The 16,750-nt window shown below is 50.6% G+C and overlaps 1 protein-coding gene across 3 annotated transcripts in view; it reads right to left on the minus strand.

Annotated features, from left to right (window-relative positions):
• Positions 1-2,502: 2,502 nt before the first annotated feature.
• The window catches only part of TNRC6C (trinucleotide repeat containing adaptor 6C), a 100,677-nt gene continuing 86,429 nt past the window's right edge, over positions 2,503-16,750 (minus strand). For all 3 annotated transcript variants that reach the window (XM_090257377.1, XM_090257378.1, XM_090257379.1), the window contains exons 17-22: positions 16,268-16,459; positions 15,629-15,772; positions 12,140-12,334; positions 11,425-11,495; positions 10,524-10,663; positions 2,503-4,728 (exon numbers count right to left, since the gene is read on the minus strand). In XM_090257377.1, the coding sequence (XP_090113503.1) occupies positions 4,368-4,728; positions 10,524-10,663; positions 11,425-11,495; positions 12,140-12,334; positions 15,629-15,772; positions 16,268-16,459 (1,103 nt within the window). In that variant the 3' untranslated portion in view covers positions 2,503-4,367. The remainder of the gene's footprint in view (positions 4,729-10,523; positions 10,664-11,424; positions 11,496-12,139; positions 12,335-15,628; positions 15,773-16,267; positions 16,460-16,750) is intronic.

Raw genomic sequence — 16,750 nt, forward strand, 5'->3', positions numbered from 1 at the left:
GAGACACTGGCTGCATTGGTCTGGGATACGCCGAGCCCTGGGGTTTTAGAAAATGTCCAATAACCCTGACACGTTGAGGACCACTGCTCTGCCCCATCCAGCCCGCCCACTCGGGGGCTGTTGGCAGAGGCTCCTCATCTTCACAAGGACCGGAAAGCCAGACTCGGCAGCCAGGCCTGTCGCGCGGGCTGCTGTTCGGGGATAGGCCCGCACAAGCAAAGCTTGGCGACAGCGTTTCTGCAGCGAACCCCGACGGGCAAAGCTATTCAGTTATGTTTCTGTCCTGATTCCTCTGTGGGCTTTTGGGATCCGCCCTGAATGTAGCATTCCGATAGATTCTTTCTGAAGCGCCTTAGGGTCTCTGTCTGCCCTCTTTTCAGCAAATGCGTGCTCAGCTCCTCAGCAGCTCTGATGGTGTCTCTTCTGTCTCCAGAACCAATGCTTGCCATGACACCTGTCCTTCCTGCCTCTCCGGGGAGCAGCACTTCCTACGCACATCACTCTGCCAGCATGGGGCGCCCTGCCTCCTCTGCCGTTCTCCAAGGTGCTGCCTGAGCAACCAGAAAGGGCTGCTCTGAATACACCGTTTTCTTGATTCCCTCGCTTCTCCCAGTCAAAATCCAACCCGGCCTCCCAGGCCCAGGGCGGGTGCCGCCTCTCCCACAAGGCTGGTCTTCCAGAGCCAGGTGCCAGCAGTTTGCTCCCCGTGGCGACTGCACACGGGCACCAGACGGGCACCTGCGGAAGGGCCACTGGCAGTGCTGAAAGTTGTTGCCTCTAGGTTAGCATGTCAAGGGCATTGTCTGGCCATGTTCATTCTTCCTCTGGTCTTTCATTTTCCCTCCTGATTATAGCCTGTTCGGTTTTCCTTCTCAACTTCCTGAAGAGCCAGGAGCTCGCCACCTTGTCTGAGGGGCAACCAGGTCCTGTATTCTTGATAAAACAAGGACTCAGCCCATAGGAGTAGAGACAAAAAAAGACCCGGCCTGCTTGTCTCGGAGCAAGGGCCCAGAAAGGACATGGTGGTTTGTCTTCCAAAGGCTGTCCTAGTAATCGTGATGAAGCAGAAGCCCAGCGCCGAATGCAAGATCACGGTCAGTGTTCCAGGTGGACCTGAGAGCCGAAGTGTTCTGATTTCGAGCCAACCACCTGAAACACTGTGGCGACAATATAAACGTCTAGGAAACACAAGAGACTGTCAGTCCTCTCTCCTCTGTCAGTATTCCTGATGCCCAAACTGGGTCGCGGGTGGGTGTGAGCAGCAGTGCTCCGTGGGGCCCGTGTCCCACTGCTGCAGACATGGTCTGGTGGGAACCGCTTCTGGTCTTCACAACGGCTGGGGAGCCGGACTCGGAGCCCAGGCCCGCCACACGGGCTGCTGGGTTGGGGATAGTCCCACACAAGCAGTGTTTAGTTATCACCTGCGGCCGACTTGGGCAGGTGACGTGGAGCTCAGAAGCGCTGCTGTACCTCTTGGTGATCATGAACAAGACTTCAATGTTAACTGCAAAACCACAAGCAAATGGTAAAATTACAAGTCAGGTGACCAAAATTCTGAGTTTAGCTAGTTATACAAACTGCTGAGGGTATCGTAATAGAGACAGGGAATTTGTTACATACAGGTCAAGTCTCTCTCCCAATACATACAAAATGAAGATCGATGATACCTGTCTTTAAAAAAGAAAACAAAAACAAAAACAAAACACATTTATTTCAACAGCCAAGAAAAAAATTGCAATTTATTAAGATTCAACAAAGCGTTGTACTTTTGAAAGCAACTTCCGGTGCGTGTTCTTCAACAATCACATTCTATGAGGAAAACATTAAAAGCCACAAACTTGTTTCTTAATCTCAGAGTTACAGACATCTTCAGTTCAAAATAAGAGGTCAAAAAAAAAAAAAAAACTAAAACAAAAAACCAAAAAAAAACCAACAAAAAAACAAAGACAAACAAACTGATTCTTTACTTCCATCCCCAATTTTCAAACATCAGGAGTTTTTCTACAACTCAATGCAACAGATGGCGGCAGGGGGGGCGGCATGTCGGGCGCACACACACACGCACGCACGCACGCACGTATATTTGATGTACCTCGGCGGGTATACGTACATCAAATACAGAGAACGCGTATAATGGCAATGAGATGCGGTTACTCTGAGGGAGGGCTGTTTAGCTAAATACACTACTGAACTTGAGAACAGGGCTGGAACCCAGTTGTGCATAGTTCATGATCCTCTATAAAACCAGCTTCTGTGGATCTGCAATTCTGCAGGGCCTTCTTCTTCTTCAATTTTTTTGTTGTTGTTTTTTTTTTTTTTTAAATTTTTTTTTTGTTTTGTTTTGATAAAACCATTAAAAAGCGAATTAAAAAAAATGTAATGCACAAGTTTCCTGATCAAGCAGGCAGGGAGCACAATGTTCATCATATATTTTTCTTTTTTAAAACATACTTGAGGGTATGTTACTCCATTGTCTTTCTTTCTTGCAAAACAATCAAAACATTGATCATTTTTTAAAACATAAAGCAATTTTCAATATATAAAGCACTCTTCAAACATCTATTTCTTTTGAGTCCATTATTTGGTAAATATGTAACTGCTACACATTAGAGATTAGGTATTTTTCTTCTTTGTGTTTTTTTCCTCTTTTTTCTTTTTTTGTTTATTTTTTTGTTTGTTTTTTAATAACATCTTCAGTGCTAGGAGTTGGGTTACAAAATACATGAAATGGTGTGGAGCTGCCCCTCGGGAACCCTGGCTTTCCTGAGAGCGCTTCCGCATGTGCAAGACAGTGACCACAACGCCTCGTCACCGGGACGGAGGGGGACAAGCGACAGAGTCCGCGACGATGGCCGGGGGAAACAACACTGTTCAATCCCAGAGCTCTGAAGTAGCGTATCTGCATTCTGAAAATAGGTTTCTTTACGACGGAAGTCTTTTTTTAAAATTCCTTTTTAAAATTTTTTATTTTAAAGTCTGAAGGAGAAAAAAAGGTCTGTAAACAGGTGGGAGCCCCCACCACGGGCTCCTCCGAAAGCGGTCACAACCCACGTCCAAGTGCTAGCTTCCGCTCCTCCCGCGGAAGCGTCCGTCCTCCGCAGTATCCATGGCCACGGTTCAACAACAGTTTCTCTTCTCTTTAAACTTTATATTCCAAATGGAAAAATGGTGCAACACTCTGGTAATAATTTTCTTGCATTAGTCCACAATAAAAAGCTGCTAAAGGTAGGTACACATATTATTTCTCCAGAGATATACACTGTAATTTTTAAACGCGATAACAGAGTCCTTGAGTAAACATTTACACGTGAATTGTCGCCGGCCCTGTCCTATGAGTTCTCTTTAATGTGTAGGATTAGCTAAAGGAAGGGCAGGGACACTCAGTGCAAAGTTAGAAGCTAATAATAACAAACGTTTGACCAATGCGCCAAAAAAAAAGCATATACTGAATAAAAGGGAAAACCCACAGTTAAATCCCTCACACGCGTGACACACGGACACAGGAGGCGCGCACACACGCACGCTTGCGCACTCACTTCTGTTTTCACACATACTCTCTCTCTCTCACACACACATACACACACCACACACACACATAGGCTGTGAACTTAGAAATTTTTCCTAGAGCCTGTTTCTGCGTACTGATGTCAACCTGGAAGTGTAGACTTAGAAAGTGTTCACATTTCATTATTGGCCTGCTGGATTCAAGTATTGGCATGTTTGATATGTCTTTTTTTTAAACTTTTAAAAAATATTTTTTGGGATAAAAAAATGACATGAAAAAGTAATGAAACAAGGGTAATGTGCATAGGCGGATCCGTGGGAACAGAGGACAGATTGCAGACCGTTCCTTCCGCTCAGCGCACTGGGGGCCGCGCGCTGTGGCCCAGTGGTGAGCGCCAGCTCCCCTGATTACGGGGTCCGCCCCTGGTAATGTGCATAATCGTCACAGGCTCGTTTTAAATAGGCTTTCTCGTCTCCCTCCCTCCCTCCCCCCTTGATAAAATAACCCTTTCCAGCCCACGATCTGAAAAGTGCCCTTCATGATAGAACTATTCTAAGCAGCTTTTATACTTAAAAAATCAAAATGACAACACACCGTGTACAAACATAGGACAACACAAAATAAAAAGCTATGAGAAACGTCCTGTCATTAGCATGGGACACCGACCGAGCGCAGCCCGCACTGTCTTGGGAACAGTTCGCAAGGGCCGCGCGAAGGTTCGTCTTCAGTACTGGACAGAGGTACTTGAAAGGGCTGCCGGGCTGCGCGGGTCAGGCGGGGTCCTCAGCGACGCCCGGACTGGAAAGGGTCAGCTTTTCTTCCTAGTGCTGATGATTGTGCCGGCCGCAGGGTCCTCTCGGTCCTAGATGGACTCCCCGCTGAGAAGGTCGCCGGGAAGCAGAGTGTTCAGCGGGGTGGGGCTTCCGATCACCCTGCCGTCGTCGCTGCTTGGCGGGCCCCACAGGCTGCTCGAGTACTGGGGAACCCCGCCCCACAGCAGGTCACTGCTCCCTTTGCCCGCCAGGCACGGAGCGCTCCAGTGGCCGGCGTCGCCCCGCACCAGGCCGTGGGAGCCGCCCGAGGCGCCCAGCCTCGCCTGGCCGCTCCCGGTGCCGGACTGCCAGCTGGAGGTGGGCGGCAGCGCCTGGCCTTGAGCTAGGAAACGGTTCACTTCCTCTTCGCCAGCAAACTCGGCCAGGATGGTAGTGTTTCCCAGAACACACCTGAAAGAGCAGAAGAGCAGCAAAACTGAGGCCTGGTTTTCTCAAAAGGAACGAAACTGACAACCCTCTAGCTAGACTAACCAAGAAGAAAAAAAGAGAAGACTCTGATAAATAAGATCGGAAATGAAAGAGGAGACATTACAGCTGATACCTCAGAAATACCCAGGATCCGAAGAGACTACCATGGACAGTCATATGCCAACAAAGTGGAAAACCTAGAAGATGTGGACAAATTCCTAGAAACACATGACCTACCAAGACTGAATCATGAAGAAACAGAACATCTAAAGAGGCCAACAACAACTGAGGGGGCTGAACTGGTACAGAAAAGCCCAGGACCAGATGGTTTCACTGGTGAATCAAGGGAAGTTAAAACCCATCCTCTTCAAACTTCCAAAAATTGAAGAGCATGTAACTCTGCCAAACTCATTTTATGTGGCCAGTACTATCCCGATACCAAAGGCAGACAGGACACCAGGAGAAAACTACAAAAAAAATCCCTGGTGATTAAACACAGATGCAAAAATTCTTCTATTCTTTTAATGTTTTATTGGTTATGCGGTTACAGTTCTCCCAACTTTTCCCCCTTTGCTCCCCTCTGCCCAGTACCCCCCTTCCCTCCAGCAATCCCACCCCCTTAGTTCATGTCCATGGGACATGCATGTAAGTTCTTTGGCTTCACCCTTTCCTATATTATTCTTAACTCCCCCCTGTCTATTTTGTACCAACCGATTATGCTTCTTAGTCCCTGCACCACTTCCCCATTTCTCTCCCTTCCCCTCACCCAGCTGACAACCCTCCAAATGACCCCCATGCCTATGATTCTGTTCTTATTCTGGTTTGCTTACTTAGATTTTGTTTTTATTTCTTAGATTCAGTTGTTGATAGGTGTGAGTTTGTTGTTATTTTAACGTTCATAGTTTTTATCTTCTTTTTCTTAAGTAAGTCCCTTTGGCATTTCATAGAATAACGACTTGGCGATGATGAACTCCTTTAGCTTTGCCTTGTCTGGGAAGCACTTTATCTGCCCTTCCATTCTAAGTGATAGCTTTGCTGGATAGAGTAACCTAGGTCCTTGTTTTTCATCACTTTGAATATTTCTTGGCAGTCCCTTCTTGCCTGTAAAGTGTCTTTTGAGAAATCAGCTCCTACAACTCCTTTGTAGGTAACTCTCTGTTTTTCTCTTGTTGCTTTAAGATTCTCTCTTTATCTTTTAAGCTTTAGCATTTTAATAATGATGTGTCTTGGTGTGGTCCTCTCTAGTTTGAGACCCTCTGTGCTTCCTGGGCTTGTATGTTTAGTTCCCTCACTAAATTAGTAAAGTTGGCTTTCATTATTTTTCTCAAAAAAAATTTTCAATTTCTTGATTTTCCTCTTCTTCTTCTGGCACCCCTATGATTCAGATGTTGGTACGTTTGGAGATGTCCCAAAGGCTCCTTACACTATCCTCATTTTTTAAATTCTTTTTTCTTCTTGCTGCTCTGGTTGAATGCTTATTTCTTCCTTATGTTCCAAATTATTGATTTGAATCTCAATGTCATCCCCTCCATTGTTGGTTCCCTATAGATTTTTCTTTATTTCACTTAGTGTAACCTTCATTTCTTTCTGGGTCTTTTTTTTATGCTGTTGCCATACTCAATGAATTGAGCATCTTGATCATCAATGTTTTGAACTCTGCATGTTATGTTGGCTATCTCCGTTTCGTTTATTCTTTTTCTGGGGTCTTGTTCTGTTCTTTTATTTGGGCCGCATTTCTTTGCCTCCTCAGTTTGGCAGCCTCCCTGCGTTTGTTTCTGTGTATTAGGCAGAGTTGCTTTGACTCCCTGTCTTAGTAGCGTGTCCTATTGTAGAAAAGGCACCTGGAAATTGTGTGGGGCAGTCTTAGGTAATTGCCAGGGCTAAGCCACCTGCTTCGTTGCTGTGTGTGTATGTGTGCGTGCGTGTGCGTGTATGGCGAAAGCTCGGAGAGGGGCCAGTGCTGCTGCCTGAATTCTGAAGGTTTGCCTGGCACTCACCTCATTTCCAGTCACTTTATCCACTTGCCATATGTGACTGGCACCCTTCCAGATGTTGGCCTGGTGCTGAATCCCAGAGGGGGTCGAGAGGGGGTAGGTCTGCATAAGTTCTAAGTCCATGTGGGCCCTCTAAGCAGAGTCTCCTAAAAATCCAGCAGTTTCTTCCACTGTCCCAACCCCCACTGGTTTTTACAGTCAGAAGTTATGGGGATTTATCTCCCTGGTGCCGGCACACTGGGCTGTGTGGTCTGGCCTGGGGCGGGCACCCTTTGCTCCTGAAGTGTCCCTCCTCATTTTATCCTGCACATGTGGATGTGAGATTGCCCGTTCCACCGCCTCCCCGCATCACACTGTGACGCCCATCTCTGCCCCTCCTACCCGACCAGATGAATGTGGCTTCTTTAAATCCTTGGTTATGGGACTTCCACAGTTTGATTTTCTGATGGTTCTGGGTGTTATTGTTTTGAAGTCTGGCTGTAATTTTTTCTGCAGTTGTGTGAGGAGGCGAAGTGCGCTAACCTACACCCCACGTTGGCTGGAAATCTGCCAGACGCAAAAATTCTCAACAAAATATTAGCAAACCAAAGTCTACAGCACAGTCAAAGGATCGTACCCCTTACCAAGTGGGATTTATCCCTGGGATGCAAAGATGGTTCAACATATGCAAATCAATAAATGCGACACATCACGTTATAGAAAAGATAAAAATCATATCATCTCAATAGATAAAGAGATAGCATTTGACAAAACACAACATCCTTTCATGATAAACATCCTCTACGAGTGGGTACAGAAGGGACAGGGACATGCGTTAACATAACAAAGGCCACACAATAAGCCCACAGCTAACATATGCAGTGGTGAGAGGGTGAAAGCTTTTCCTCTAAGATCAGGAACAAGAGAGTGGGGCCCACCCTCACCACTTCTATTCAACACAGTACTGGGAGCCTTAGAGCACCCAGGCAAGATAAAGAAGTAAAAGCCATCCAAACTGGAAAGGAAAATGTAAACCATCATTATTTGCAGATGACATGATCTTATACATAGAAAATCCTAAAGACGCAGCCAAAAGACTGCTGGAACTAATCAATGAAGTCAGTAAAGTTACAGGATATAAAATCAACATACAGAGTTTTATATGCTAACAATAAAAATATGAAAAAAATCCTATTCAAAATTGCACAAAAACCATAAAATACTTAGGGATAAATTCAATGAAGGAAATGAAAGAAAGATCTGTACAATGGAAACGACAAGACTTTGATGAAAGAAATGGAAGAAGATACAAATGGTAACATCCCATGTTCACGGATTAGAAAAATTAAAATTGTTAAAATGTCCGTACAAGCCAAAGCCATTTATATAGATTCAATGAAATCCCAATCAAAATTCCAATGGCAGCCCTGGCTGGTGTGGCTCAGTGGGTTGAGCGCCAGCCCGCAAACCAAAGGGCTGCTGGTTCAATCCCCAGTTAGGGCACATGCCTGGGTTGTGGGCCAGGTCCCCTGTTGGGGGCATGCGAGAGGGAACCACACATGGATGTTTCTCTCCCTCTCTTTCTCCCTCCCTTCCCCTCTCTCTAAAAATAAATAAAATCTTAAACAAAAAATTCCAATGGTATTTTGCCCAGAAATAGTAGAAACAATCCTAAAGTTTGTATGGAATCACAAAAGACCCGAAGAGCCAAAGCAATAGCAACGCACACAGGAATCCCAATAGTAACCCCAACTAGCCTAAGAACCGGCAGACCAATGGAAGGGGATAGAGCCCGTAACAGCCCCCCCCCCTCCACAGCCAACTAATACTTGACAGGGGCGCCAAGAACACTCCATGGGAACATGAAAGTCTCTGATGAATGGCGTGAGGAAAACTTAGGCACACTCATAGAAATGAAACTGGATCCCTATTTCACACCACTCACAAAAACTAGCTCTAAATGAATTAAAGACTTATAAGACCTGTAACCATAAAACTCCTTAAGAGAAGACACAGGAAAAAGCCCCCTGATGTTGATAATGCAACACTCTTTTTGGATATGATCCGCAGAGCACTGGCAACAAAAGCAGAAACCAACACGTGAGACTGCACAAAGCAAAAGAGCTTCTACGAAGCAATGAAAACCATCAAGGAAACAAAAAGACAACCCACGAAATGAGAAGACGTACTTGCAAACCATCTATCTGATAAGGGGCTAATATCCAACATACACAGAGAACTCACATAACTCGATAACAGAAAAACCAACAATCTGACTGAAAAGTGGACAACCTCGGTGTCCTTCATGGGAAGAAGGGGTAGAGAAGAAGTGACTGACACACACACGCACAGGAATATTATTCAGCCACGAGAGAAGAAAACCCTGCCATCTGTGACAACGTGGATGAATCCGAGGGCATCACACCACAGGAGAGAGCCAGGTACTCATACGTGGAATCTAAAAAGCCAAACTTGTCAAAGCGGAGAGCAGAATGGTTGCGGGAACTGGGTGATGTCGGTCAGTGGGTACCAGCTTCTGGGCGGAAGATGAGCAAGTCCTGAGGGTCTCGTGTACAGTGGGCGACGGTGGCCAGCAAGCCTGCACCGTACAATGAAAGTTCTAAGAGAGCAGACCTTGCGTGGTCTCATCACAGAAGAGAAACACGTAACCCTTGTGTGGTGTGACGGAGGCGTAGCCAATACGACAGTGGTAACCACACTGCGACACTGAGACACACTCCATCAGACCAACACGCCGCACACCTGAAGCTGAGACGCTGTCCGTCAGCTGTACCTCCAAAGGGCCTCTGAACAAAAACAAACGCGTGGGCCAAGGGCGGCGTGAGTGGCGCGGCCCCCGCGAGCTAGTCCGCGCCTCAGGTCGGCCACCGCCGCTTCCTGGCCCAGAGCGCACTCTGCCTCACTCCAGACGCCGGCAGCAGCTGCCGTGTGAGCTGTGGGCAGCACATCCCTCAGGAAGCGTGTGAACGCACAAGCGAACCTGAGCATCGCCTAGGTCGGTGTGGTTTACACGCTGGGCCCGCACCTCAACTGATGTCACCGCGGAGGTCTCCATACACATCTCATGAAAGCTGCTTAAGCTCTGGCTGGGGTGGCTCAGGGGACGGAGCGCCCGCCTGCAAATCGGTCAGAGCACAGGCCCAGGGTGCGGGCCAGGTCCCCAGCTGGGGAGCGTGTGAGAGGCAACGGATCGATGCTTCTCTCCCTCTCTTTCTCCCTCCCTCCCTTCCCCTCTCTAAAAAAAAAAAAAAAAGCTAAAAACACTGCTTTCCTCGGGGGAAGAGCTGGCTGTGAGGGTCACACGCCTGCCATTCCCTGGGGTCGGGTGGAGAGTGTCTTCTTTCTATCACTGGGCTCTACACTCACTCTCTGGGGGCCCCTCCCTAGTGGGCGGCATGGCCACAGCGACTCAGCAGTAGTCACGGGGTGAACTGTGTCTCCTCCAATTCATATATGTTGAAGCCCCAACCACCAGCACCTCTGGATGAGCTTGCATTTGGAGAGAAGTCTTTAAAGAGATGATTAGGGTAGAATGAGGACTAGTGTCCTGATAAGAAGAGGAAGTCAGGACACGGACAGAGTCAGATAACCCTGCGAGGACTCAGGGAGGGTGGCCGCCTGCAAGCCAAGGAGTGAGGCCTTGGGAGGAACGGGCCCTGCCGACACCCGGGACTTCCAGCCTCCAGAACCACGCGCCCACGCATGTCTGCCTGTGGTGCCCGGGCACAGCAGCCCAGGGACACGTCCACACGCTGCTGGGGCTGCAGGGGGCAGGGCACGTACATGTGCAGGGACTTCTGGGCCTTGGCGGCCTCCTCCTTGGAGCTGTAGCGGACCACGGCGTTGCCTTGAGTCAGGTTCAGGTGGAATGTGATGAGCGGCCCGTGCTGCAAACACAGCGTCCGCAGGGTAGAGCCATCAATCTGATGGAGGAAGCAGAGGGGCGGTCACGAGCTTCCTGTGACTTCTTCCACTATGTTCTTCAAAGGAGATGTACAGTATTCCCTCACTTATCGCGAGTATCACGTTCCAGAACCCCCGTGAAGTAGGAACCTTACATTTATTCTACACTCTAAGCCTACGTCACTTTAACAACACACGTGTACAGTACCGCAAAATCCCGTGATATAGCGAAAAATTCACGATAAATAATTAAATATAATATTTTTAAAAATCCTGCGATATAGCGAGGCCACGGTAAGTGAACCGTGATATAGTGAGGGACTCCTGTATATGAAATTGGGTGCGCTGAATGGTGGGAAAATGTTTCTTATAATATGGCTTCACGATACAGCTCTGTGGCCATGCAATTTAAAATGTGGGACACTTCAGTCATGTTTGATGACAGCCAACCAGAAGCAAGAAGCCCATTCTGGTTCTGACCCCCTTGCCGGAGTGCACCACATGGAGCCTACGGTTTCCGGCGGCCCGTGGCCTGGGACGGGGACACGGGCCAAATCACTCGTGGGTGGGTACCATTAAAGGCAGGCAGCTCTGATCAAAAAGGTATAGTTTTCAAGCCTCAAGAGTAAAAAGTAAACAATCCTCCAGGAACATGGTTAAAAGACCCCTGGGCATGTCTACTTATTGCTGCTCATGTCCCCTTTGGGCCCTGAATGAGGGTGCCCAGCACAGAGACGGTGTACCAGGGGCGGGTCACAGCAACCCCCCTCACCGCCAGTACCTGGGGCGTGAGGTTGCGGAGAACGAGCCAGCTGCTGGTTCTTCCTGAGGTGTCGGTGCTCCAAGCAGAACCTGCATGAGACCAGGGAAGAACTCAGTCAACAAGCCGCACGCAGGCAGCCGGCAGCACGGAGCATCACTGCGCAGACCCTGGGGCTAATGCCTGGGCCTCCCTCTCTCGGCTACTTGTTCCCAAGGCCAAGCACAAGGCTGCTATCGGGGGAGACGGCATGTCACACGGCCCGGCTAGCTTCACCCTCGGCGTCCTGGGTGCCCAGCGCCCGCCGTTCATCCCTGCCGGCCAGCCGAGGGGTCTCACACAGTGGGGGTCTGTTTGGCCAGGAAAGCCCTGCGCCTCAGGAAAGGGCTGTGGAGAAGCATTCATCAGACTGGCACTGAGCTCCTGTGCTGGTTGACAGGCCTTCTCTCAGGACCCAGTGTGGCCCCTGCATGTGCTGTGACCCTGGGAGCTTCCTCCTCACAGTGACCCTGCCATGAGCTTGCTCGTCCCGGGCGGATGCCGTGCGCACTGACAGCTGGAGCTGAGCCCAGGCAACGTCCCGAGGGTCTAGGGCCCGCTGGCCCCTGCCAGCCCTCCCAGGGTCCCAGGGTGGGGGCCGGGATCCTCACAAAGGAGCGGCAGGTATGCGCCCTTGAGGATGGACGCAGTGGACACGGAGCCCCCACCTCGTCTGAGCAGGAGCGCCGATGCGTACCGGAGGAGTAAGAGCTGGTCCAGCCGAGGGGGCTGGCTCCCCAGGTGGAGGAAGGCTTGGGATTGGTTAACCCTGGAGGCGGCCTCGTGGGTGCAGTAGTGTTTCTGGGCACCTTCCACAGTTCATGAGACAGAGAGGCTTGCGTGTGGGAGGCAGGGCCAGAGGACCACGTTGACTTCATGTCTGACAGTTTACCTAGAAGGGCAGAAACAGGAACACAGGCATTCTTGAGATGGAGAAGGGTCTGTGCAGTCTTGGGGACACCCCCCAAAGGGTCTCTGGCACTAAGTACAGCACCTCCAGCCGACAACCACGGGACCACGCTCCCTCGGACCCCCGCCGGTGTTTGGTGCAGCCCTGGCCAGTGTTTCTGAGACTTAATGAATTTACTAAATGAGCCAAAAGCAAGTTTGCTGTCAAGCAAACAGCACTTCCGTGGCCTGGAGTTAAAGCCGACCTAGCAACCTATCTGCCAGGACACAGAGCGGACCCTCCGTCAAGGCCAGAGCCCGACGGCGTGCGTCTCTCCTGCTGCCGCTTTGCGCGTCAGTGCCTGCTCAGAGCCATGCCCTCAGACAGAACCCGCTGGCGCTGCCGTCCCGCACGGCTCTGAGACCTGGCCTCCCAGCCTCCCTGGGGCCTGGGTGCAGCCCAGCCACCCCACTGGCTGAGCCGTTCAGCATCTTGGCACCTGGGTGGGGGAAGGGTGTTTTAAGGCTCTTTAGAAGAACAAAAAAAAAACGGTCGCGACCATCAGCGCCAGCCCCTGCAGGGGCCCGGCTGGGAGGCGCAGACGCCTGGGTGCCCGCTGCGCCCGCCTCACCGGCGCGCAGGAGGTGCCAGCGGCAGAAGGGTCGCTGTTGCTGCTCCCCGGAGCGCAGTTTCCAGCCCTGGCCACCGGAGTCCACTGTGACCCCACAACAGACAAATGCTAATCTTAGCAAGTGAGTCACTGATCAGAAAAAGAGATGCCAAAAAACTACCTTAGACATAGGGCAGATCGTCCTCTCCTGCCCCTTCTCTTTAGCTGAACGGTCATGGGAGTATCAAGGTCTAAACACACCCCCTTTGTAAATATCACAACAAACGTTAGCAAGAATAAAAATGCAGAAGTGCGCTCGCTCTCTCTCTCTTTAAAACAAGACACTAAAACATCATCGAAACGACCCCCCCGCCCCCCGGAACTGGCTGGTGGAAGAACCTGCGCAGTGTTCTGACCCAGTTTCGGAGTCTGGATGAGAAACTTCGATGGGACACAGAACTGTATCTGAAGAAACATGTGAGAAACACACCCTCCTTATGTGAGTTCCTTCTTACAACCCAGCTACACATCTTGTTCCTGTGTGTCCACATTTCTTTACATCTTGGTCCTAACACTTCAGACTCAAATTGTTCTGAAGTTTTTTACAAACCGTTCTCTGTTTCTACTGGAAAGACTCGTAATATCTATGGCAACAGGGAAGGTCCTGCTGGACCAAACACGGCATCAAGCATGTGGGCAGCAGGCGTGCTGGGCCCGCTGTGGGTGTGAGCACCCTAGCAACCAGAGCCAACCTGAGCTCCTGCTTTAGGCAGACAGCTGCAAACAGACGCGTGAAATGGTCAAGGCCATGGTGAGGGAAGGAAGACCCAGGCCTGCCTCCTCCTCTGGGTCCCCAAGCCACTGGGAGAGGCAGAGGCCTCGTGACAGCTGCGGAGGCAAAGGCTGGAAAGAGCTGAAACTTCTTGGATAGGGTCTTGGGGCATGAGAGGAGAGGCTGTCACCAGAAGGTGTGAAACATCACGTCAGTTTCACAGCATTGAAGCGATCTCCCCTTGCAAACACAGTAAAAATAAAAGTGCAGGGCAACTGCCACCCTGTCACGCCTCAAACACGACCCACAAAACTACAAAATAAAAAACAAAGCCCCGAGCCTTTTGTTATAAATTTTGCCATGAGAGTCGAGTCCTTTGTTCGGACTGAACCTGTTTCAGGAACCGCAGCACCTCCCGTATCTCTCTTTGAACTACAGGATAACGAAGAGACACCTGCACTGATAACTGAACTTGAGCTACCGCACCCCCAGGACAGCAGTTTCCTACTCTGAAAAGCTGCTTCTGCACCTGGAAGGAGGCTGAGGGTGTGCAGGCCCGAGACACACGCTCCCCAGAAGGTACCCCCCTGCTCTCTGGCATGTTCCCCCACCCCGCCCCCACAGTCACCGGAGGAAGCTGGCAGCTAGGGAAGGACGAAACAAGGTGGAAGCAGGATGGAACCAGAACTCTGTGTGGCGTGTGGAGGTGGCTGAGGGAGGGGACCTGGGAGCCCCGTGGCAGGGCCCCCCTGGGCAGTGCAGGGAACAGTCTCACGGCGGCCTTCAGTGGCGGCCGGGGTGGTGCAGCGTTCACGGCGCAGCTGCACCCGGCCTCCTAGATCGAGGGCAGCTGAGTCCATGGCATTTAAATTTATCTGCGGTTCGCACACCCTCAGTTTTAAAGGACAGAAGCCGCCTGGCACCCTAAGCTCACTTCCTAACCCTCTTCTTTCAATGAGCGACGACAGGCAGCCAAGCCAGGAGCCCCGGACTGCAGGCCATTCAGCTCCACACGGTATTTCTTTTACAATTAACAACAGGGCCTCAGATCTTAAGGGTTCCAGTCTGAACATTTTTGAACAGTGAAATGTGTCCCATAAAATTACAATTACGTTTCCTTTCTAGAGGAAGTACCGGCTCGATGCCTGGAGATGGCACGGCCGCATTCCAGGCTGCCGGCCGACAGGGTCAGAGCGACAAGTGGCCCCTGAGCAGGTACTGGGCTAAGGCACCAGCTTAACTTAACACCAAGCCAGAAGTTAGTGCCAATGACACCAGATAAAAACCAGAAATGTAAACTGAACAGCCCCTCGCACACTCAGCAGAAGACAGCAGACACTCTCACACAGAAACATGTGAAATCGGCAGCCGTCTCTCTGCTCTCCTTCCAGGGCACGTTTTCCTAACTTCGTTCTCTCTACTTCAGATCAAGCTGGTCACTCAGAGACACCCGTGGGGCTCGGTCCCCGAGTTGGGTCAGCCAGAGGGGTCGCCCAGGGAGCTCCTTCCTGGTGCGGGCAGCACCTCTGCTCTGGAGAAAGGGGTCAGTACGGGGCGGCCACTGCAGCTTCCTCATTGCCCTGGGGCGGTGGCGAGTTTGGTAAGCATCTCCATGAAGGTGTGCCCCCTCCACTCCCCTGCTTCCTAATAACAGACCATATGGGGTGCTGGAGCGCAGGGGCTGGCATTTTCTAGGGGGTGGCTGCTCCTGGGACAGAGGACGCTCCTGCAGTGAGACACCTCTAACATGTTCCAACTGGCACATGCCACGGGACACCACGGGCAGAGAGATGATCCAGGAAGCTCCCAGTCGCCCTGGCCGAGGACCCTCTGATCTCTATCTCACACTGTCACCCCCTGGGTGCCACTGAGCATGGCACAGAGCCCCCATGCAAGCGCAGGCGGGGTTCCTCACCTCCACTCTTGAGGAGGTAGCGGTTCACATCCTGTATGGTGGTGTTGATGGTCGGCCCAGTGGGGACACTTCCAGGAGTGACGTCAGGGTCATTCTCAGGATCTATGTTCTGAAGTCCTTTCCAAGGAACTCCAGGATGAAATTCTGGAAAATTCCAAACAAAACGAATATCAAAACATGAGTATTAGATACCTTCACGTTGCTTCATGATAATTTATGGAATTTCTAATAATCTGCTAATTAAATCAAACTTTTAATAATCTGCTAATCGAATCAAAAGGGATATTTTAGACTTTCTTTGGTGAATCACCAGTCCTCTGGAACAAACCAGAACCAGGCATTTTAGCTACCACGTAAGACTGCTCAGCTGGTATGCCAAAGCCCAGAAACACCAGAGCAGACAGGACGCAGGGCCGTGCCTGTCCGCTCCTTGCACTGAGGGACGTGGTGACAGACAAGTGTCCGGTGCCAACCACACCCAGCACTGCTCTGACACGTGGGTGTCCAGTGGAAGAGCCAGCACTATGGGCTGACCCCTCCAGGATTCCTAGCCCAGGGCCTGGCTTCCCGTGGGCCTCACTGCTCCCCTGGGCAAGGGTGTTCTGCTCTGAGGCTGCACGACGTGGTGCCGGCTCTCACCTGGGGGCCAGTTGATGCTGGAGCCATTTGAGATTTTATCACTGTCAGATTTGGCACGTGACCAGCTATGGGGGACAGCTACCGGAGGACTGGCTGGTGACTCGCTGTTCTGGATTAAATCGTACCGGCCGTAGGAGTCATCAATGGAGGACTTAGCTGGAGGCCCAATGCTCAGACCTCCAGGGATAGCACCTGTGGGTACAGCAGGAAACGAGAGTGAACAGAGAACCCCGAGCTCCCCCTGGCCAAGCACCAGGTCTTGCCCATCACAGAACGTGAACTGTCAGACCCGGTGAGTCTAGCATTCTCGGAGAATAAGCGACTTCGCCCTTGAAAGACAAACTCTTCAAGAACCGTGTCAGCTTGTCCAGTTGGCCACCCTGACAAAATGCACACCCCCAGCCGGAAGCTGGCCCAGCACAGCTTTCCTGGGACAATGTACGGGTCTCGGCGGGGAGCCCGCGGCTCTATGCTGGCCTCCCT

The sequence above is a fragment of the Furipterus horrens genome, unplaced genomic scaffold, assembly GCF_987537825.1.
Source record: "Furipterus horrens unplaced genomic scaffold, mFurHor1.1.pri manual_scaffold_11, whole genome shotgun sequence".
Taxonomy (NCBI): Eukaryota; Metazoa; Chordata; class Mammalia; order Chiroptera; family Furipteridae; genus Furipterus; species Furipterus horrens.